General features: G+C 37.6%; 2 protein-coding genes across 11 annotated transcripts in view; one reads left to right on the forward strand and one right to left on the reverse strand.

Annotated features, from left to right (window-relative positions):
• Window positions 1-15,907, forward strand: part of Cspp1 (centrosome and spindle pole associated protein 1) — a 122,551-nt gene extending 106,644 nt beyond the window's left edge. For 7 of the 9 annotated variants that reach the window (XM_042666373.1, XM_042666400.1, XM_042666408.1 and 4 more), the window contains 5 exons: window positions 693-739; window positions 4,564-4,627; window positions 6,478-6,587; window positions 13,105-13,243; window positions 15,056-15,907. In XM_042666373.1, the coding sequence (XP_042522307.1) occupies window positions 693-739; window positions 4,564-4,627; window positions 6,478-6,587; window positions 13,105-13,243; window positions 15,056-15,267 (572 nt within the window). In that variant the 3' untranslated portion in view covers window positions 15,268-15,907. Of the gene's footprint in view, window positions 1-692; window positions 740-4,563; window positions 4,628-6,477; window positions 6,588-13,104; window positions 13,244-14,392; window positions 14,518-15,055 lie in introns of all 9 variants that reach the window. The other 2 variants (XR_006145236.1, XM_042666420.1) reach the window with 2 other exon arrangements.
• Arfgef1 (ADP ribosylation factor guanine nucleotide exchange factor 1) overlaps window positions 15,163-21,950 on the reverse strand; it is a 114,453-nt gene continuing 107,665 nt past the window's right edge. Inside the window, exons 38-39 of one of the 2 annotated variants that reach the window (XM_042666362.1) lie at window positions 19,677-19,794; window positions 15,163-15,250 (exon numbers count right to left, since the gene is read on the reverse strand). In XM_042666362.1, coding sequence (XP_042522296.1) covers window positions 15,233-15,250; window positions 19,677-19,794 — 136 coding nt within the window. In that variant the 3' untranslated portion in view covers window positions 15,163-15,232. Of the gene's footprint in view, window positions 15,251-16,742; window positions 18,178-19,676; window positions 19,795-21,950 lie in introns of those variants that run through there. The other variant, XM_042666358.1, reaches the window with a different exon arrangement.

Genomic DNA, 21,950 nt, shown 5'->3' on the forward strand with positions numbered 1-21,950 from the left:
TTGGAGGCATGTGACCAGAGATGGCCCAAGACTAGCAGGAGGGGTAGGTGACTGCTTCCAGGTCTGCCAGTTACCTAGGTAACAAATACTGGGCAGAAACTTAGCCAAGAGGGAGGGAGGTGTCCCTGTGCAGACCTTACAGGAAATGTACTCATTACCTTACTCATGTAAAGGTAACCCCTTGGTACAGTATCTTTACAATAAGAAAAACGTATAAAAAAATAAAGTTCAATTCTCCCCCCCAAAACAAAATTCATCAGGGTATGAGATGAATCAAAGCACACATCTTTAGTACCAGATAATAGAAGCCAGAGGTCAAATCCTGGACTAGGTTAGTAGAAAAACACAACAAACAACAACAAAGAATTAGCCTACTTTAATTCATTGTTCATGTGCACCCAATGGCTTTCTATACAGACAACAGAAATATGGTAGAATATGGTGAAGACTCCTGTATTAATCAGTTTCTGGTTCTTAGGCATCAGTTTAAAGTTATTAAGTATTGTGAACAGGGAAGTTTTATCTAGAATGGATGTAGAGTTAGGTTTATTAATAAGTAGTGTCCTAAGAATTTTTTGAGGTATGGTAGATGGAAAGGAATTTAGAGTAAAGAGCTAGTCAGAAAAGAGAATCTGAAACTTATTGAATATTTTCTAAACTTTTAACTTGTTTTTGTTCTGTTTTGACTACAGTTGACTTAGATGTTATCCCAAGGGCTAAAGTTCGAGGGCACAGAATGGTAAGTAACTAGTTCTAATTTTTAAAGTTAGGTTTTGAGGGAACAAATTTTAGGAATATGAAAAGTGAATATTACAAATTTTTAATTTTTGAGAAAATTAAGAGATTTTTAAGTTTTAATCAGTGCAGCAGGTATCTAGAAAATTGATGATATGATACATAGAAGAAACATAAATGCTAAGAAGATACTAGTGCTAGGCTGTGTGATTTATTTTGGTACATTTAATCTCTGCGTTGGTTTCTTATTATCTATAAAATAGAGATGCTAGTACTTACCCCTGAGGGTTACTATGACAATTAAAATGACATTTTCCAGGTATGAATGGACAAGTTTAAGATGTGATAAGTTTTGTATAAGTATTAGTTAATAAAAATACAGTAAATAAATAAGTAATAAATAATAAAAAGTAAAACATGCTTTGTTGGTGGGAAGGAGTGCCAGCAGAAGAGAAAGGGTTTAATAAAGAGAGAATATGAGGATCAATATGATTAAAGTAGTTCTTCGTTTGTGTATGTGAAAGTAGAACAGAAGAACCTGTTGAAATTGTTTTAAGAAGGTTAGTGCAGTAAGGGAGAGTGATGGAGGAAGTGAGTTTGATTGAATACATTGTAAACATGTATGGAAATGTCAAAGTGAAACTCCCTTTATACAGCAGAAGGATGTTAATAAAATAAATGCAGGAGAAGGGTTATTGTGAGGATTAAGTAAAATAATATATGGATTAAAAGTCCTTGTAATAGGGCCTGGCCCATACTGAGTGCAAAGTATGTGTTGTATTAATACTAGCAGTAGCCAAAAATCTTAACATAAGTAGTAAGGTCTGTAAAGAAAATAAGGTACTAGTGATAACCTCACTCTTATCCTGCGGATATTACTTCTGTGCAAAACTGCTTAAAGGGAAGGGATGAGCCATTTTCATTCAACAGAGACTTAGTGAATAGTTTTTATGGACCAGAAAATTGTTCCACGTAGTCAGGATTCAGGACTCAGTAGAAGTCTGCTGATCTATTATGTTACATCATGCAGTTGGGCAAAACAGGAATATCAAGGAAGATGACTTGGAGAGTATTAGAATGTGAGGTCTTACAATTTGAAATACAGTTGGCATTTGAGACTGAGAAGAAAATGTTTGAACCAGACACTGGGGAGAGGTGGGTAGTCAGGAGGTTCTTGAGCAAGGGTGAGCAGGCCCTGATGGGTCAGAGCAGTGATAACTGAGGGACAATGTCAGGGTTGCCTTTCTGCTTCGCAGTGGAAGAATGGTACCAATTAATTTTCTTTCTTTTTTTGTGCTGTTCCTAGGGCTGGCTGTTGTCTCGGTGCTTTTTTGCTCAAAGCTAGTGCTCTACCATTTGAGCTGTGGCTTTTTGGTGGTTAATTGGAGAAGAGTCTCACAGAGCCAAGTACTGGTGGCTTAACCCAGTAATTCTAGCTACTCAGTGGGCTGAGATGTGATGATCACAGTTCAAAGCCAGGCTGGCCAGGAAAGTCTGGGAGACTCTTATCTCCATTAAATTACCAAAGAAGCTGGAAGTGAATCTGTGGCTTAAGTGGTAGAATGCTAGCCGTCAACAAAATAAGCTCAGAGACAGTGCCCAGGCCTTAAGTAAGCCCCACAGAACCATCACCAAAACAAAACAAAACAAAAACAAAGAGTCTCACAGACTTTCCTTCCCAGGCTGACTTTGAATCGTGATCCTTAGATTTCAACCTCCTGAGTAGCTAGGATTATGGACTTAAGGCACCAGTGCCCAGCTGTTTTATATTTTTGTCAGTCACTGTCACATGTTGATAGTAGACTGAGCATATGGGTTTTGTAACTATCTGGGCAAGAGTATCCTAGAACGTAGTCTTGAAATGTTTGGATTTTAGTAGGAGACCCAATAGGATATAGGGCATATTAAGTGTGAGGTGCTTATTAGACAAATAATTGGACATGGTGCATACATAGATATGAGTCCAGGGAGAAAGAGGGAGGCTGGAAATACAAATTTAATTTTGATAACACTGTTATGATATTGGAAGTATTTCTCCCCTGTTACTCCATCAAATCTCTCCCCGCCCCGCACCCCCAACCCCATTTGAGGTACTGGGATTTGAACTCAGTGTGATGGTACTTGCTAGACAAGTACTCTGCCTACCACTTGAGCCCCTACCACTTTAGCCCTTTTTTGCTTTAGTTATTTTTCAGACAAGGTCTCAAATATTTACCTAGGACTAGCCTTAAACTTCTGCCTCTAGTCTCTCTTGTAGCTGAATTACCAGGCACCACCATACCTGGCTCATCGATTCAGATGGGGTTTTGCCAACATTTTTCCCCCCTTTGGCTGGCCTTGATTGATCCTATCTTCCCTCTAGAATAGCTGGGATTGCAGACATGAGCCATGGACCCTAGCTCAGTTCTTAGTTGCTCAGGGTTACCAACAAATGTTGGTGCTTGATTTTAAACTGATGATATTGCTAATAGCTACAGTTTTCATGTAGAGCTTAAAGGCTTATTATCTTACCCACAGTCACTACGCCAATGAGCAGTAAACCCAGGTTTGAACCCACACTTGTCCCAGACACCTACTGTCACATAGCACATGCTCTGAGATACCTTAACACCTATCTGGGCAGACACTGAAGTTAGGTATGTTTCTCCATATGTAATGGTCACATTTCTTAGTGAAAAGATACTGAAATTTAAGAGCTGGAACTTGTGTTAAAATCTTGGATTAGAAGCAGACTAGGCTGAGTACATGCTCAGCATATGCCAGAAGTTTACATGGCTCTTAAAAATGCAAATAAATATTGGACTTCTGATCTCCCTAGAAACGAGATTACTTAGAAAGTTATGTAGGATGAAATTGAACATGATTGGATGGAAAGGATTAAGGTTTAGGTAGACTTAGAACGAACACTGAAGTATGTGAAGGACTGTAATGCAAGAGAGAAGTTGGGTGGTAGGCGTGAAATATGCTGAGAACAGCTGTGAAAGTTATTGTCATTATCTTACTAGAAAGTAAGTAGACTCAATGGGTGGCAAATTAAAAGGAGACATGAATTACACCTATAAAAGAATTCACTGTAAGAGAACTTTTTAATGATGAATGCTGGCCCAAAGAAGAATTTATTGCCTTAAAACTTATTAAGTTAATTTATTTCTAGTGTTCTAACCAGAAATGTGGAGAGGTGCAAGGAGTTGTTGTTAGATGACTTAAGATTCCTTCTGACATACTATAAAATTCTTCATACATAAATTTGTCTCCTTTGTGAACTCAACATGCCTAGTGCACTATTTTTTCCCTCCTGTATGTCCCAGCATGTGAGCTACGACATCTTGAAAATTGTTTTGCCATAGTATCATTATCTGAAGGCATGTCTCCTTTTCCTCCATTGGACTATAATCTTTCTACTCTAGAATAGAGCCTCTTAATTCACTATTGTGTCAATCCCCATTCTTGGCAGAGATTAGATTTGGGAAGTACGCCATACAGATTTACTGAAAGGATGTGTGAATCTCAGTAATGTTTTAAAAATGGTTTCATTTTGATTCACTGCTTCATATTTAGCAGTAGTATAATCCTCTCCTTTGACTTTACCACAAGAGGGCAGTAAGAGGTGGAGTTAAGGAGTAAATGCTTGGTGAAGTTTCTGTGTTCATGCTTTCCAGTATTTTCTCTGGGTTAGTGGGATGGATGATGGATAGAAGCAATCCTACTTCTCTTTCTCTCCATCTTTTTTTTGCTTTTTGGGGACTTAGCATAGGTACCTGAGTTGCCTGTTAGGGTAAATTTGTTTCCTTACATAGAATAGCCATTAATATATGATGTTTCTTTCAGTCTAGAGATGACACTACTGACTTTTTGAAAAATTCATTGTTGGAATCTGATAGTGCTTTTATTGGTGAGTATGTCTATAATTTACTAATGCTATAATAGTTATTCAGTATTTATATTCAAGTGCCTTCATGCTTACGAAACCAGTACTGTTGTTGAACAAGATGACAAAATCATAACATTGTTTTATTGTCTTAATGAGTGATATCAAATATGGCTTATGAAGTTTTCAAAATCAGAATTACTAAAATGAATCTTAAAAGTCAGAGGAACCTGGGAAGGTGGCTTAGTGGTAGAGTGTTTGCCTAGCATGCATGAAGCCCTGGATTCGATTCCTCAGTACCACATACACAAAAAAATCCAGAAGTGATGCTGTGACTCAAGTGGTATGCTAGCCTTGAGCACAAAGAGGTTTGGGGATTGTGTCCAGGCCCTGAGTTGGGAAACAGCACACACAAAAAAAAGAAGAGTAGTTCTCGCAAAAATTGTACATGAATATTCACTAACCAGTTTATTTAAAATAGCCCCAAACTGGAATCAGCCAAGATGTCCTTCAGCAGGTAAAGGGTTAAACTCTGATCCATCCATACAGTGGAATACTGCTCAGCAGTAAGAAACCACCTATGGAAATATGTAGACACTTGGGATGACTCTTAGAAAATATGCTAAGCAAAAAAAACAATCCTGATACATTATACACTGTATGATTCTGCTTTATTTTTGAAATGACAGAAGTGGTAAGTGATGGCCTCAGGGGTCCGAGTGAGGTGTGTGTAGTTGGACAGGAACAAAATGAGAGATCCTGGTGGATTTGGAGTGAACATCTTGTCGGAGTAGATACACAAATGTAATCAGATAATAAGATATAGAGCTTAAGCTTAATATATAGTCACAAATGAGTAAAAATGAAACTATAAACACTAGGTTAAAGTACTGTATTAACATCAGTGTCCTGGTTGTGAGGCTTCCCCCCCCACCCCCCACCCCCACCCAGTGTTGTTTTTATAGAACATTACCATTGGGAGAAACTGAGCCAAGTTTTCTCTAAGTCTAAATTGTTTCAAAAATTCTGAACCACATTCTGGTTAAATAGGCTGTTGACTCTCTAGAATAATGGTAATAACTCTAGCAATACCAAGAGTTATCATAACGATGAAATTGCTGGATATTATGCTAACACCTGGTATTATTAACAATATTTGCAAACAAATATCCACACAAAAGACTTGTACCTAAATGTTCAAAGCAGCATTCTACATAAGCACCTACAGGTAGTAATGCTTATTAATTTGTAAATGCAGAAACAAAATGTGATATACGAAGTGCTAGTCAGCAATAAACAATGTAGAATGTAGAGGAACTTCAAGCACATTGTGCTAAGTGAAAAACACAAGAGTATTCAGAATTCTATCTTTGTGAAATGTTAGATAAGGTAAATCATTAAGAAGAGTAGATTGTGAACTCAGGCTGAGAAATGGTTGTCACTGGGCATGGGGGGAGGTATTTGAGATTGTAATGACCATTATACATCCATGAAAACATCACTGAGTTATGTATGTTACAATGAGTATATTTTATGGTACATAAATAATGTCTATAAGGCAGTTAAAAAGAGGGCTTTTACTGGGAGTCAGTGACTTACACCTGTAATCCTAGCTACTAAGAAGGCTGGAACCTGGTCCCCAGGCAGACAAATCCTTGAGACATTTATCTCCTACTAACTAGCAAAAAGATTAAAGTGGAGGTGTGGCTTCAGTGATAAAGTGCCAGCTATGAATGAAAAGTTGGGTGTAAGGCTCAGAGTTGAAGCCCCAGTACTGGCAACTAAACAAGACAAACCACGTTGTTGGTTTAACCCTGGGTTTTATATTTGAAATGGTTTGGATATAATACTTCTCCCTTCTGTGGAGTGTTTAGGTGCTTATGGTGAAACATACCCTGCCATTGAAGATGATGCCCTCCCTCTACTGTCACAGCTGCCCTCTGCAAGGGAACGGAGGAGGAACAAATTGAAAGGACTGGACTTGGTACGTATTAAGTGTCTTAACTTTTTCCTGTTTATTAGAGTGAGTGGTCTGGGTTCTCACCCACCTAAACTTACGTGGTCTAATAAAGAGCTCTTGATTTAAACATTAATTACCTTTATCCATCACCCATTAGCTTGACCACTTGTTAGCTCACTGAACTCTGCTATTTTGCTTTTGAGATAGTATTTTATCATCTCGTCAGATACATATAGTTGGCACAGAATCAGTGTCCCTTCTTCATCTTTCTCCCACCGAATACATGGGATTCAGAGATGACACAAGAAGCAACGGAAACAATTGATTAGAAAGCTTATTATACCCCTATAATCACCTAATTGTGATATAGGCATCCATCCCATTTTGCCTCAGTGACTCATCCAAGGTCAAATAGGCAAGACAACTGACAATCAAACCCGTATTATCTCTCTTCACTCCTTTCCAAAGCTTCACACATGTACCCAGAAATTACATTATTTTTATATTTTTTATTGTAAATATACTGTACAGAGGGGTTACAGTTACATGAGTAAGGTAATGAGTACATTTCCCATTGAGCATTGTTACCTCCTCCTTTGTCTTACCCCTATCATCCCTTCCTTCCCCACCTCTTTTTTTTCTTTGGGCCTGGCTTACTTCACTTAATATAATTTTTTCCAAGTCTTTCCAGTTCCTAACAAATGGGGTAATGTCACTCTTTCTGATGGAGCCATAGAATCCCTATGTATAAATATACATTTTCTTGATCCATTCATCTACTGAGGGGCATCTGGGTTGGTTCTATATCTTAGCTATGGTAAATAGTGCTGCTGTAAAAACATAGTTGTGCTGGTAGCTTTAGCCTTGTTTGTGATCGTTTGGGTAAATGCCCAAAAGTGGGATTGCTGGGTCATAGGGGAGCTCTATGTGGAATCTTGAGAAACCTCCATACTGCCTTTCAAAGTGATTGGACAAGTTTACACTCCCACCAATAATGCAGTAGGGTTCCCTTTTGGCCTCATCCCCTCTAGTATCTGATGCTATTAGATTTCTTGGTTATAGCCATTCTAACTGGGGTGAGGTGGAATCTCGATGTTGTTTTGATTTGCATTTCTTTTATGGCTAGGGAAGTTGAGAGTTTCTTCATGTGTCTATTGGCTGTTCTTATTTCCTCTTCAGAGAAATTTCTGTTTAGGTCTTTAGTTGTTTCTTTGAGGATTTGTTGTTGGGGGATTTCATTTTTTGAGTTCTAAGTATATTTTAGATATGAGACCCCTTGTCTTTTGTATGGCTAGTGAAGATCTTCTCCCAATCCATGGGCTTTCTATTAATCTTGCTAGCTATGTCCTTTGCCATGCAGAAGCTCTGCAATTTCATGCAATCCCATTTGTCCAACCTTTCTTTGATTTGTTGTGTTTCTGGGTCTTTATTAAGAGAATTTCAGCCTGTGCCAAGGAGGCCTAAGGTTTCTCCTATTCCTTCCTGTAATGTTTTCTGGGTATCTGCTTTGACTTTGGGGTCTTTGATCCATTTGGAGTGGATTGGTGCAGGGTGATATATAAGGATCTAGCTTTAGTTTTCTACAAGTAGTTAACCAATGTTGCCAGCAGCATTTTACTGAAGAGACTGTCTTTCTTCCATTCTATTTTTTTAGCTCCCTTATCGAAGATTAGGTGGCTATAGGTCTATGGGTTCATTTCTGGGTCTTCAGTTCTATTCCATTGGACCTCAGGTCTGTTCTTGTGCCAGTACCAAACTGTTTTGATTACTATGACTTTGTCGTAGAATTTAAAATTTGGTATTAAGATTCCTCCAGGACTGCTAAGGATTGTTTTTACTATTTGGGGTCTTTTTTTTTTGTTCCATATGAATTTTTGGGTTGCTGCTTCTATTTCATTAAAGGGTGAAGTTGGGATATTGATAGGTATCGCATTGAATTTGTAAATAGCCTTTGGAAGTATTGCCATTTTTACAATGTTAATCCTCCCAATCCAGGAGCATGGGAAGTTTTTCAACTTCCTAAGTTCTGCTTTAATTTCTTTTTTTAGGTTTTTAAAGTCAGAAATTATATTATTATCATTTTCTACTATAGTTAGGCTTTTAGAGGTGAATTCAGCATTACTGTTGTACTCATGTAACTTTCTCATCTGGTAGGCAACTTTGAATAGTTTCTTACTTTGTATTTCCTTCTATGACATATATTTAATATCAGCAAAACACAGAGCATTGAGCCAGGTATGCAGAAAGCTCCCAACAAATAACTTAAGCTGCTTTTTAGCATTATATTTACAACTTTACCAACTGGTGGAAACTTTGTTGACTTAGGAAACCACTAATTTACTTTGGACTCTAGAAATTTGCCTTTTCTAGCTATTACATACAAGTGAGCAATAAATGATCATTTGTGACTGATTTCATCATTTTTCAAGGATTTTCCATGTTGTAGCATGTATCAGTAGTTGATTTCATTGCTTAATGCACCATTATATGAATAGATTTTATTTATTCATTCATCAGTGGTAACACTTAGGTTTTCACTTTTTTGTTAGTTACTAGCACTCATGTAGAGGATTCTATTATTTTCTGAATATATGCCTATAATTGTTGGCTCATGTGGTCACATTTTGAGGAATTGTCAGACTTTTCCAAAACAGCTGTATTGTTTTACATTATAAATTATATGAGGGTTCCAATTTGTCCACATCTTGGCCAGTATTGCTGATGGCTATAATTGATTATAACCATGTAGTGAGTGTGGTCTCTAATGATTTTGAACATCAGGCCTTCCTTACAGTTGTATTTTTTTGACAACAATGTAATTTTATATTTTATATAGATACTTGTGTTATCTAAGCATCAAGGGTGACAGTTGAGTTAATGATAATCAAAGACATCCTTAACCTCACAAAATAGTCTTGATAACACATTAGTAACTTCAGCTTTCTTTTCAGCATTTTCCTGGCTATTTCTTTTTTTTTTTCATTTTCAATTTTTTTATTTATACACATTGTTATAGGTAATTTTTCCAACATGTCACAATAATACAATGGCAATAACAATGAAAGCAGTAGCTATTTCTTCTATAAGATGCTTATTGAAAGTTTCGTATTTGTACTAAGTATCATTTATTTATTTATTTATTTATTTATTTTTTGGGTCCGGTTGTGGGGCCTGAACTCTGGGCCTAGGCGCTGTCCCTCAGCTCTTCAGCTCAAGGCTAGCGCTCTACCACTTGAGTCACAGCGCCACTTCCGGCTTTTTTCTTTTTGCTTATGTGGTGCTGAGGAATTGAACCCAGGGCCTTGAGCAGCATGCAAGGCAAGCGCTCTACCACTGAGCCACCTTCCCAGCCCAGTATCATTTATTTTAATCTTCACTACTGCTGTGATTCAAGTATTTCATTACCCCCACTTTATTAGTGAGCAAATTAAGGCTTTTAGAGTTTATTTTCCAAATTTACACAACTAGATCTAAGTTTCTGGAAGCAGTCGGTGGTAGTAATTTTTTTTTTTATCTGTACCCTTAGTTTACTAAATAAGTCCTGAAACATTCTATAGAAATGTCATTAAAGAAAACATCATAGTTCTTGCAGCTACTTTTTAGTTTTCATCTCAGACAGCACACTAATGCAACAATTTGTTAAAATTCAACTTTTCTATAGTACATACTTCTTGCAATTTTTCCTTTTAATGGATTATTCTTCTCAGTTTACATTGTTAGCAATTCTGAGCTAATTCATTAACATTTCTGTCTCAAATTTTATACCCCTACAAATCTCTGAAGCTATTGCTGCATGGTTGTGAAAAGAATGTATGCTGTAACACAAAGTTAACAAAAATACAAATTCAAAAAATATAAGCAGCAAAACATCAACCTGAAGAAAGTATACTTGCTGTGATAAACTGTCCCAGATACTAAATAAGGATCTGCCAAGACACAAAGGCCACTGATCACTGACTGGTTCAAAGTTTGAGGCATAGGTGTACTTTGAACAATGTACAGTAAAAGGATTTCTGTAAGGATCATAACTAATTTCAATATCATAATATATTTCAAATTTGTGACAAGTTTGTGTCCTCTTAAGCCACTAGTTTCCTGTAGTCTACTTAAGGGACTTTGGGAAAACACAGTTCCTTGACTTTGTATTTTGAGATAATTTTAGATTTTAGGATAATTACAAAAATATTTCAAAGAGCTACTTTGTCATTTATGAGCATCCCTAGGCTGAAAACCCACAGAACCTTAGTATAATTACGAAGAGATGTAATGCTTTAAACTAAACTGCTTTAGGCTTTATGAATACTCACCAGCATTTTTCTCGAATACTCTATTTCCATCACAAAATCTAATCTAGCCTGGTTAGTTATCCTGTCTACTTAGCTTACCTAATCTGCAACCATTCCTGTCTTTCCTTGTCTTTCATTAGCTATGGCCTGAGGCTTTCAAATATTTAACTATTCAAGTGAAAGGCTGGAACAAAGCCTTCCAAAAACATGGCCCTCATAAAACAAGCTTGGGTAGTAATATTAATATCACATAAAACTTACTTCAAATTACAATTAGAAAAAAACAAAGGGCATTCACTTCATATTAATAAAGCAAACTCTCTATTAGGTTTCTGTCTGATGTGGTTCCCTGATCTTACGTTCTTTGAGCTATATTCCTTCATTTAGGTTTTTTTTTGTAGTGCTGGCTTCTTGTTCATGAATTCCTTTAATTTTTCTTTATTAATAGTAATTTTAGTTTCTCTATTGAATGCAAATTCTAGTTTCGCTGGATATACCAGTCTGGGCTGGCAGTTACTGGTTTTCAGGATGGTACTTTTCCAGGAGATCCTTGAGTTGAGGTTTTGTATGGAGAGTGACACTGAATTTCTTCCCATTTTAGAATAGTTCCTTCTTTCATTTTACAGTATTTAAAATCAGCTCTTTGCAATGCAGGTCTACTACAATGTGTCCAGAAGTGTTTCTTCTAGAATCCTGTCTTCTAGATATTCTGTATGCTTCTGTTATGTGGGTGAGGTTTTTCTCTTTGAGAATTTTCTGTAATCTTATTAAGTGTTGCATCCCTATATTCTGGTATTCCTCTGCTTCATTAATCCCAATTATATGAAGATGAGATTTCTTGGCATTGTCTGCCAGTTCTTGGACTTCTGTTTGGTAATTTCTGAGTGCTTTTTCCATATCTATGACTTTGTTCTTTAGTTCCTTTGTTTTATCTTTAACTCCTAGTTGTAGATATTCTTTGGAAATGTTGATTCAAATCCTTTGCCCATTTTTTTTTTTAAGTGACACTATTAGATTGAATTGATTATGGAGACCAGACAATGGTTATTTCTTTACTGACTAGCTTTCTCTTGTTAAGTGCCACAAGTAGTTACTTGGAGGGCCTCTAGGACATCTTCAGTCAGTCTTGGTGCAATAGATGCTAGCCATGACTCCAGACAACAGTGCATTCCTGTGCATATTGGGCAAGCACAGTATTTGCTGTTTCCACCTCCTGGGGCAAATCTGCTAGGCAAGTAGCCTATCAGACCCATCCAGCACAATTCATAAGGTCCCCGGTGTGGGAGCTCCATGGACATGGCCTACAAATTAGAGATGTCAGGCTTTGTACCTACAGGCTTTACAAATGTGGACTAGGCCTTTATGATCAAATCTGCAGGGTGGATCCAGATCTAGGAGTGCTGAGCTGTGCTAGACAGAGGCTCAGGATTCTGCTCTACATTTTTATTTTGTGTGTTTTGATGTCATAGTTCAGGTGGTGGTGGTGGTAGTGGTGTGTGTGTGTGTGTTTTGGCTAGTCCTTGGGGCTTGAACTCAGGGCCCGGGCACTGTCCTAAGCTTCTTTTGTTTAAGGCTAGTGCTACTTAATCCAATGTCACTGTTTATGTGGTACTGAAGAATTGAACCCAGGGTTTCATGCATGCTAGGCAATCACTCTATCACTAAGCCACATTCCCAGCCCTATTGTTTAGTTTCAAGACTTCTTTATATATTCAGGGTGTAAGTCAAATGTATGATTTGCAAATATTTTTCCATTTGATAGCTTATGATGTTTTATCTAAGAAACAATTATCCAACCCACTATAATGAATTATTTGTTTTCCTTTATGGTTTTTGCTCTTTGACTCAGGTCTGTAATGCATATGGTATGAGGTTCTAAATTAATTTTTTTCAGGATAGAAATCCAGTTTTAAGAATTTTAACAATTCTTGTTAAAAGAATTTTTCCCCTATTGCATGTTGTTGGTATCTAACTCAAGAATGTAAGAATTAAATTCTGGGTTATTTCTCCTCCATGGTTCTATGTGTATTCTTAAGTCAACATCTCTTTTATCTTTTTGTGCCCTTAATTTCCAAACCATATCCAGACTGACAGCATTTGTGTCGTCACAGACCCAACAATACCTCGAAAGTCATCTCATACAGATAAACATAGCCAATATACACGCTGAGTATTTATTGTGAGTAGGTTTAATAGGTTTTGGTTCACTGATTCTTTGTTATTGAATGCTTCTAACAACCTATGATTTTTGACAGGATAATAGTCGTTCTGATATACTACCAGATGGTCTTTCTTTAAAATCTGTCTCCAGTGTCAATGTTGATCAGCTTAGAATGAGAAATGAGGAACGAATGCGAAAACTAAATGAACTTCAGAATAAGCCCATTAATACAGGTAAATGGTGAAATTTATTGGTCCGTAGCAAGCACATATCTAAAGAACATTTAACACTAGCTCAGATAAGGGAGTAAGATTTAGGTCCTTTGAGTTGCAGGATCTAGACCCAATAATTGTGCTACATAACCAGACCTCAGGATGAATTTTATATCAGATTCTTTCTACCACAGAGGGTACTCATTTAAGTGGACTCTAAACAGGTAAAAACACTTTTGTATATGAACTTTATCCAGGCTTTGTTTTTAAATAACAAAGCTGTTGTAAATTTTTAGTACTAAAAAGAAAATCTGCCTTTTATGTGGCTTTCTACCCCATGGACAAAGCAGTTTTTCCAGATTAGACGCCAGTGTTTTACAGATTAATCCCTGTCAGGACCTTACAGCTACTTAAGACAGCTATTGAATTCTCTACCAGACTATCACATGCTAGTCATAAGAATGATAACAGGTGAATTTATATTAGTAATAGATCACTCTAGTATTTGTTTAAAATTTATTATATAAATTGTGATCTATCTGAACAACACTCTTTGGTCTATTAAACTACATTGTAATATTTTCCTAGTGGCAATTTTCTATTTTTAGATCCTACTTTAAAAACTGTAGTCATTCTCTAGTCATCCAGGTGTGATATATTCTGGTTGTGATAATTCCACACCAAATAAATTGATAAAAATGAGAAAATAGTATCATACCTAGGAAAATGTGAAATATTAAGAAAGGTTGGTAGGGCTGGGAAGGTGGCTCAGTGGTAGAGTGCTTGCCTTGTATGCATGAGGCCCTGGGTTCGATTCCTCAGCACCACATAAGCAGAAAAAAAAAAGTCTGGAAGTGGCGCTGTGGCTCAAGTGGTAGAGCGCTAGCCTTGAGCTGAAGAGCTGAGGGACAGCGCCCAGGCCCAGAGTTCAGGCCCCATGACCAGACCCCCCCCCCCCCCAAAAAAAAAAGGTTGGCTTTTTAGCTAAGATGCATTTTCTTTCCACGAATACTGATAATTACCTACCTTTTTTTTCATGTCCTCCTTTAGTATCAATAAACTGAACAAATATGGATATATTTAAGTTGACAAAAGATAGAACATTTTAAGATTCTCTTTCAGAAGGTGTTCAATGTCTAAACTGTTTTTTAACACTGTCCTTTCAAACAGGAGCTTTGAGGTACGATATGGATTGATTGCTCATTAACTGATTGCTCATATCCCTTTGCTGGGCTAATGCTTCACAGACCAAGAGATGTAATTTTTTTTTTTATAAAAGAAATTGACATCACAGGGTAGGAAGACAGATTTTCCTATTATTATACTTAATAAGTAAAATACAGATAATGAAGTTGAGTACAAGCAAATGCAATGAAAGACAAAGAACTGTTAAGGGACACAGCCTTCTTAGATTAGATGTAAGAATTACTAAGTAATTTTATTTCAACTATTGTTTTCCCCAAATGACTTTGTTTGCGTAATGTTATAAGTGGGACAAACAGCCCCCCAAAGCTTGTAAAATTCCAATAGATATGTTTTGTATCATATATATAGATACAGTCAACTTAATATGTCTGGGGTAGTCTCAGTCTCTTGATAAGCTACTCTTATAGAATTTCTTGGGGTGCGATTGCCTCATAGTCAGCCTCCTACAAATCTGGCCCTTCCTGGGCCTGCTCTCCTACCTTTTAAAAGGGTAAGGTTGGAAGGTATCTGAACAAAACAAAAACAATACAGCTCAGAATGTAATTTTGTGGGAAAATGTAGAGTTGAAACGGGTTGGTGTACAGGAGACCTTTGTTTGTTACCTGAGACATGTCTTGCCTCCTGTAGATGACGAGAGTTCACTAGCTGACCCTGATGACATTATGAAACACATGGGTGATGATGGATCAGCCTCTGTAGCAACTGAGCCCTGGCTCCGCCCTGGCACCTCAGAAACTCTGAAACACTTCATGGCAGAGCAGCTTCACCAGGAGCAGCAGCAGGTTCCAGGAAAACCAGGGACTTTCACTTGGCAGGGTCTGTCTACAGCACATGGTTAAATAAATATTCACTGGACTTAATAGTGCCTTTTAAGGTGAATGGAATGTTGAATCTGTACCTTTTAAAAAATATGCCCTATTTTGGGCCTCTACCTGAAAATTAATTGCATTCCATCCGTACATAAACTATTTTATTCTTGATGCGCTGTATATGATGTATATGATGTATATGGTGTACATAAAAAGTTATGATTGATTTATGTAATAGAATTGTATAGAATTATTTTTGCACAATTTTGCCATAAATTAGGATGGTAAAGAATTCTTGGGTTCAACTACAGTATGTGCATTACATTAAATTCTACTTGTCATTAAGGTGAATAAAATGTGTCTCTGTAAAAGCAGAACACACTTTTTCTTGCACATTTGCCATCGTTATCTCTGCTCAAAATGATTCATTTAATAAATACAACTGTTGTAGCTGTGACTATTGCAGTTGCTGTGTGAATGGACTCAAATGAGCTATTTCCATGTCATTTGTAGCTACTGATTTCAGTGGAAATTGAAGGAGCTGTGATTATTTTCTTTCATGAGCCATGCATTAATATTACCTCTTTCAGCCTCCATTTTATTGGCACAGACTCAGAGTTACTAACTTATATGATTCTCACTACTTGATAGAAATAAATTTTTATTTTTATTACCAGTGTCAGTTTCTTATTTTACCTGAAATTGGGGTTCTTTGTCCCACCACCCCAGACCCATGGATATCACTAAGTAGTTCTGAAAAAGCAAACATTCAGAATTTGGGCAGTAATTTTTACTTGGATTAGAGAGTTCAGCATGCATCATGACAGTAATACCACCCTATCCAGGCATGCTTCTCTAAATGTTTCCATTGACTAATCAAGGACAGGCAGTCTTAAGAGTACTACAACTGTGAAATTTCTCTTGAATTTTGCCTATTAAAAGACTTTTTCCCGTGTCTCACCTTGGAAGAGTCCTGATAATATGACATTAAGCTGCCAGACACAGGAAGGTCACAGTAGTTTCCAGCCACGCAAAGTTGGGTAACTTGAACACCTGGTTATGTCCTACCAGTAATCCATATGGTGGTATTCTTATAAGTGTACTTTTCAATAACTCATTACCTAAGAGACTTAGGCCTGGAAGCAAGGCTCAATAGAGAGATGGATCTATATCTAGATATATCTAGATATGTTTTTTTTTAGCACAATCCTCTTAAAAATTAACTGGCATACTCCACGTTTTTTGATACTATGTACCACATGACTCCCAGGGCATAAATGACCACTTTGCAAACTGACCCAAAGGAAAATTTATCAAGTACAATTATGAACGCCCTGAGTCATAAGAGAGCACGCAAGGGATAGGGAAAGGATATAATGCCAGAAGCTAGAAAACAAGTGTCCTTCTGGCTGGCAATATCCTTCCTGTAGTCTAAACTCTTAATTAAAACAAAAAGAACTGATGAAACATGGAGCTGTGGGTTACACAGGTTTTGATTGCATTGATGAAATTATTCAAAAATTTTATTGACCTATAACCTGATTTGAATATGCCAGATGAGAATCAATATTGTACAGAAAGTTGTACAGAATTTTTTACATAGAAAACTTTACATCTGTACCATATACATTTTATCCATCTGAAAAAAATTTCTACATCCACTGTTAATACGGAATGCTTGACAATCTTGTCTTTTTTTTAACCATTAGAGCACAATTCACAGTATGAATACATTTCCAGTAAATCTAACCTCCCCAAACCATGCCAGATTTGTTATTTTAATATATTCAACATTAAATTCTGTACATAGAATAAATCTACATCAAGCCCCGCCACCCAAAAGAAGAAAAGTGACAGCAAGATTCATTTTGCAGTGATTCAAGTTTCAGTCCATGAAGGATCATTCTATTTTAATGGCTCATCTTTAAAAGCCCTAAGAGAAGTATATTACAGGTAGTTATTGTCAGTAGGGTATTCTCTACCTTTATGCTCATCATGTCCCCACTCCCATTATTGATCTTGACAACAGCCTTTGAGCATGTTGAACTCCTCAAAGTTACCACCCTCCAAACAGGGCAAAACTAAAAGTCCCCACAAAATAAAGACAAAAGTTCAACCCAAATGTTTAGTGCATCTGACAAAATATGGGTATTTAGCAAGTAGGTAAGAAAATAAAGAAAATAAAACAGTGCAGGAAGAACTCTCTAAGATTTTTTTTTTTATATTACAGACCTGCAACTCTGTACATTTTTCACAGAAGGATGATTACCAGTATCTCAGATAACCTGAGTGTGCAAAAATCTTTAGAATAAGAATACCATAGTTGCTAAATATCTTACCATGAACAATAATTTTTCCTCCCCCACCCTCCCCAATTATAAACATTTTAACCTTCAAAATACAGCTCTCCTGAGTTGTACTTCTTGTAGAAGTTCACACTTTACATCTGTAGTTCTTTGGGTAAATTTCACTTCCACGCCTGCCAAAAATATGAAGGGCTCTCCCTGCCTCAGAGTACAGGCAAGGACCCCTGAGCACAAGCTGACACTTTAAATAGGCTTTCTAGCTCAACATGAGCCCACATGACAGAATCTACTAGATTGCTAAAGGGACTAGATGGAGTGTTCCAAGTTTGAGTTCTAGTTGTAAGCATATTTACCAGTAACTCAGACACTGTAATTCAGAGAGACCATTTTCTGGTAGGAAGCCTCAGCTCCAGGGTCCTTTGAAAGAGCAGAGGGATGTAAACGTCAACAGAAAAATATTACGTTCCCATCACTGTTTGTTTATTCCAAGTTCCTGTTCAGGTGGTTGTGATATTTGGAAAACGACTCCAATTCGCAGAAAAAATCTTCTAAGAACGGCACGCAGTTCAGGAATCAAGTCAAACTGCATAATTTCACATAAGAGAGGATAGTAGAATGACGCATGAGCTTTAAACTGGGGAAAGATAAAATTCTCCATTAGTTGCTTCCACTGCAAACCACTGAGCCTAAAAGTTCCTTTAGAGCACTTGGGGCAGGCACTGGTTAACTAATGACTTCATGGATTGTAGAGTGGCTGGAGTGGCTCAAGTGGCTCCGCTTAGCAAGCAAGATACGCTGGCTTTAAACCCCAAACCCTAGTACCAAATTGCTTAACAAAATGAATGCTAGAGTATATGAGTGGAGGGAGGAATAAATGCAGTCATTATATTCAATGTACATTATGTAAATAAGATGAACTAAAAAACTTGAGGGTAAGGGAAAGATGGGTAGGGGAGAGAAGGGGTAATACTGGTCAAAATGCACTGTACACATAACCTGACAACTCCTGAAACTGAAACCCCTTTGTTCAAATACATAATTTAAAAAATGCAAAACACCAAAAAAGAAAAATACAAGGCAATAATGAGAAGAATCCAAGACTCAAACCCCAAGCCAGTCATCCTTTTTCTAGGTAATAAGAAAAACTAAGAAGCTAAGTTGGAAAGAGTATTCTTTAACCAGAGTTATATGCTCACTTTGGCAACACACACACCAAAAATGGAAGGGCACAGATAAGCATAGTCTCTGTGCCAGTGTAACATGCGAATTCCATAGTTTAAAATTTCTTTTAAAAAACAAGTTACTAAAATAATCGCTTTAAATTTTAAAATTAAAATTTGTCTAATTTTTAAATTTTCAGGGAAATTTCTACCTAACCTGCAATATAAAATATGTAAACATTCTCTAGGGCAAAGCTACATTAAAAGACCACTTTTAGAGTACAATTTATACACTCTGTCCCTGATCTCTGCAGTAGTTCTCTCTGAGCACAAGTCTGCCCCTCTCTCCTCTTTCACTTCTCTGTTCCTGCAGGGAAGCAGCATGCCACATGGCTAAAAGCAGTGGGGGAACACAAGCTCCGTTAACACAGAGTGGCACAGCCTGCCTCCACATGGTCTCCCTATGGGGACCATGCTGCTAGGGCCTGAAGATCCAGTATCAGGACACCTGAGTAGGATTTTTAAACTTATCTGGGGGCCACATCAACTTGTTTTACATGTAAGCTATTAAAAGCTGCTATACATGTTTTATTGAGATGTGTACTTTCAAGAACCTTAAATACTTATAGTTACAATTACAAAGTTGTACTTCACCTCTTTCTTGACTTAAACATGATGAGTTAGTTCATAGCTTGTTCATTTAGAGGTCCTGGTCAAGTGGAATTACTATGTCACAGGCCTGCTGCAGCCTGGAGAATCACTTCAAACAGGGAATTTCACTGACACCAGGTGTGTCTTAGGGGATTCTGGCTCAAGTAAGAGAGGGCCAACCTACCAAGTGTAAGGCCCTGAGTATTGCCACACATTCTATAGAACTGCTGATTACCCAACAAAGGTGAGTGAGGACTGAGGAGTGAGTGCCTCACGTTCAACACAGTGTGCCAGTGGCTATGGATGGAAGACTCATACTTACCCTGTTATCGCTGATCTTCAGAACTTTAGTGAGGAACAACAGCAGCAAGTTAGTCCAGGCTTCCCGATGACTTTCTGATGTTAGAGTGAGAAAGTAACTTAGTGCTTCACTGCAGACACTGCAAAAGAGAAGGCTTACTTTTACATTACTTGTATACTCGTCAGTGTATGATCTCACTGGAAAAGAACAATTAAGACAAAAAAGGCTAGTGAGTAATAATAATGAATTTGCTAGATCCCATTTCTCTTTTACATTAAGTGGAATATTAGCTTTTACATTTATATTTTTCAAGTTAGAAAAAAAATTTAACCTTAACAATACATTTCAACTTGTAGGGAAACCCACATTTTCTTAACTTTCTAAGTTCACTAAATTTGAAACCAGTGTGAAAGCACATGTACAATGCTATGTGAAGAGACCTGGCTCTTCCCCACGGATAAGATAATGAGGCTTCAGGCTCTTCTGCAACACAATGGTCTTGTCGGTACAAATGAGAGACTGGATACTTAAAATATATTTAGTTGGTCTGTGAACATCTATCCCATCTATATATACTTATATAAAGTATATAAGTGGCAGTAATATTTCTAAATAGCATGTTTCATTCTTATCTTACTTTTAGATTTCAGTTGTCCAGAAGCAAAAATACAATGAAAAAAAAAAAGAATAACAATCTCCAAATATTTTCTGAAACTAAACTCAAGAAAACACTTATTTTCACAAAGGACTACCCTATAAAAATGGACTATTATAAAGATCTGAACTTTTTAATCACAGTTTAAAGCTTCTGAATGTTAAGAGAAAGGCTAACATCTCTCTTATCCTATATGCTGACATGATCTGTTTCTATGTAAAATGCATTCACCCAAGCCAGGTGTAGTCGTGTACAGCTTTAACCCCAGTGACCCAGGAAGATGAGATGCCAGGACTGCTTGAGCTGCCTCAGTTCACGAGAGCTTAGACATTATAGACTTTGTCTTTAAAAGATATAGATGGAATAGCCCTTGAAGGATTACGAGTGTCTTACCACTTGATGTGAATGAATAACAAAAGGCAGAAAAAGTAAGAATTCTGAAGGAAGGCAGAGCATCAGTTACTATGAAAGAGGTGGCAGGACAGCAGAAAAACAGCAAGAAAGGGCAACAAAAAAAAGCAGCCAACAGTTCCGTGCCATTCCCTGGCTTCCTGAGAAGCTGAAGATACTATCACAGATGGCGCTGGTGACAGACTGCAATTCTAACTGCAAGACAAACCCTAAACCCAGTGTGGGATTTGTGAGATACTGACTGCTCTGGTGTGAAAGTCTAACATCAGTGAAGAAAGACGCTCTTCCACTCCCCTGCTCTTAGGGTGCAAGCACTGAACCTGTATTTGGCTTAGCATTCAATTTCTGGGGCCTGCTTCTATCTGGCTGCCAGTGTTGATTACTAGGTAAGTCAGAGCCCTGCACCCTGATCACATGACACCCATAGGTTCCTCTCCCCCACAGGGAGATGAAATGTTAGATAGGGAGTGGAAACATTGAGGCCTGCCCCTGGGAACTGCATCCCAGCGTGTCATTGCTGTACATTGTCAGTACAGTACCGGGTCCATAGTCCCAGTCCCTCTAAATCATGAAACTTTCCACAGCCTCTTCCTACTACATGGAACTGAATACTGGATGGGGTCTGTAAGCATTGAGACCAGCAGGCAGTGAGTAGGTCTGTCAGTTTTCTTCCAACCAGTACAAAACTCCAATCAGTGCCCTGTTAGCACCCTCCACACCAATGCCTCCTGCTTGTATGTTCACTGGGGCCCCCGAGTACATAGAGGAGGATGGGGGCAATGTGGAGCAAGTGGGAACTAGCAGAGACCACAAATCATAAAGTACCTTGCAGCGAAGGCAGCTCCCAGTACAAAGGAAGAGAGTAGTCTACAGTGGAAGCAGCCCTTCTACAAGAGCTACAAGCACAAGAAGAATGCTTGGCTACTGAACCATGCTTCCAGTCCAGCGGTGAGAAATGGCATCTCAATCCAGCTACAATACTGTCCCGCCCGAACACTGAGAATATGTTAACTGAAAGACTACAGGTGATCAGGTGATTAAAACTAAACAACTTGGCCTCAGATACATAAATGCCAATGTAGAAATGCATGCAATATGAAAAAACAGGCAACATGTCACCTACAACATTATTCTACAATAAAGAACTTGAAAGAGTCGAGTGGATAAAATTTCACACAATGAACTCAACAATGATAAAAAATGCTCAATGAAATTAAAGAGCACATAAA

Source organism: Dipodomys spectabilis, unplaced genomic scaffold, assembly GCF_019054845.1.
Source record: "Dipodomys spectabilis isolate Male_0828 unplaced genomic scaffold, ASM1905484v1 ptg000015l, whole genome shotgun sequence".
In the NCBI taxonomy this organism is placed as follows: domain Eukaryota; kingdom Metazoa; phylum Chordata; class Mammalia; order Rodentia; family Heteromyidae; genus Dipodomys; species Dipodomys spectabilis.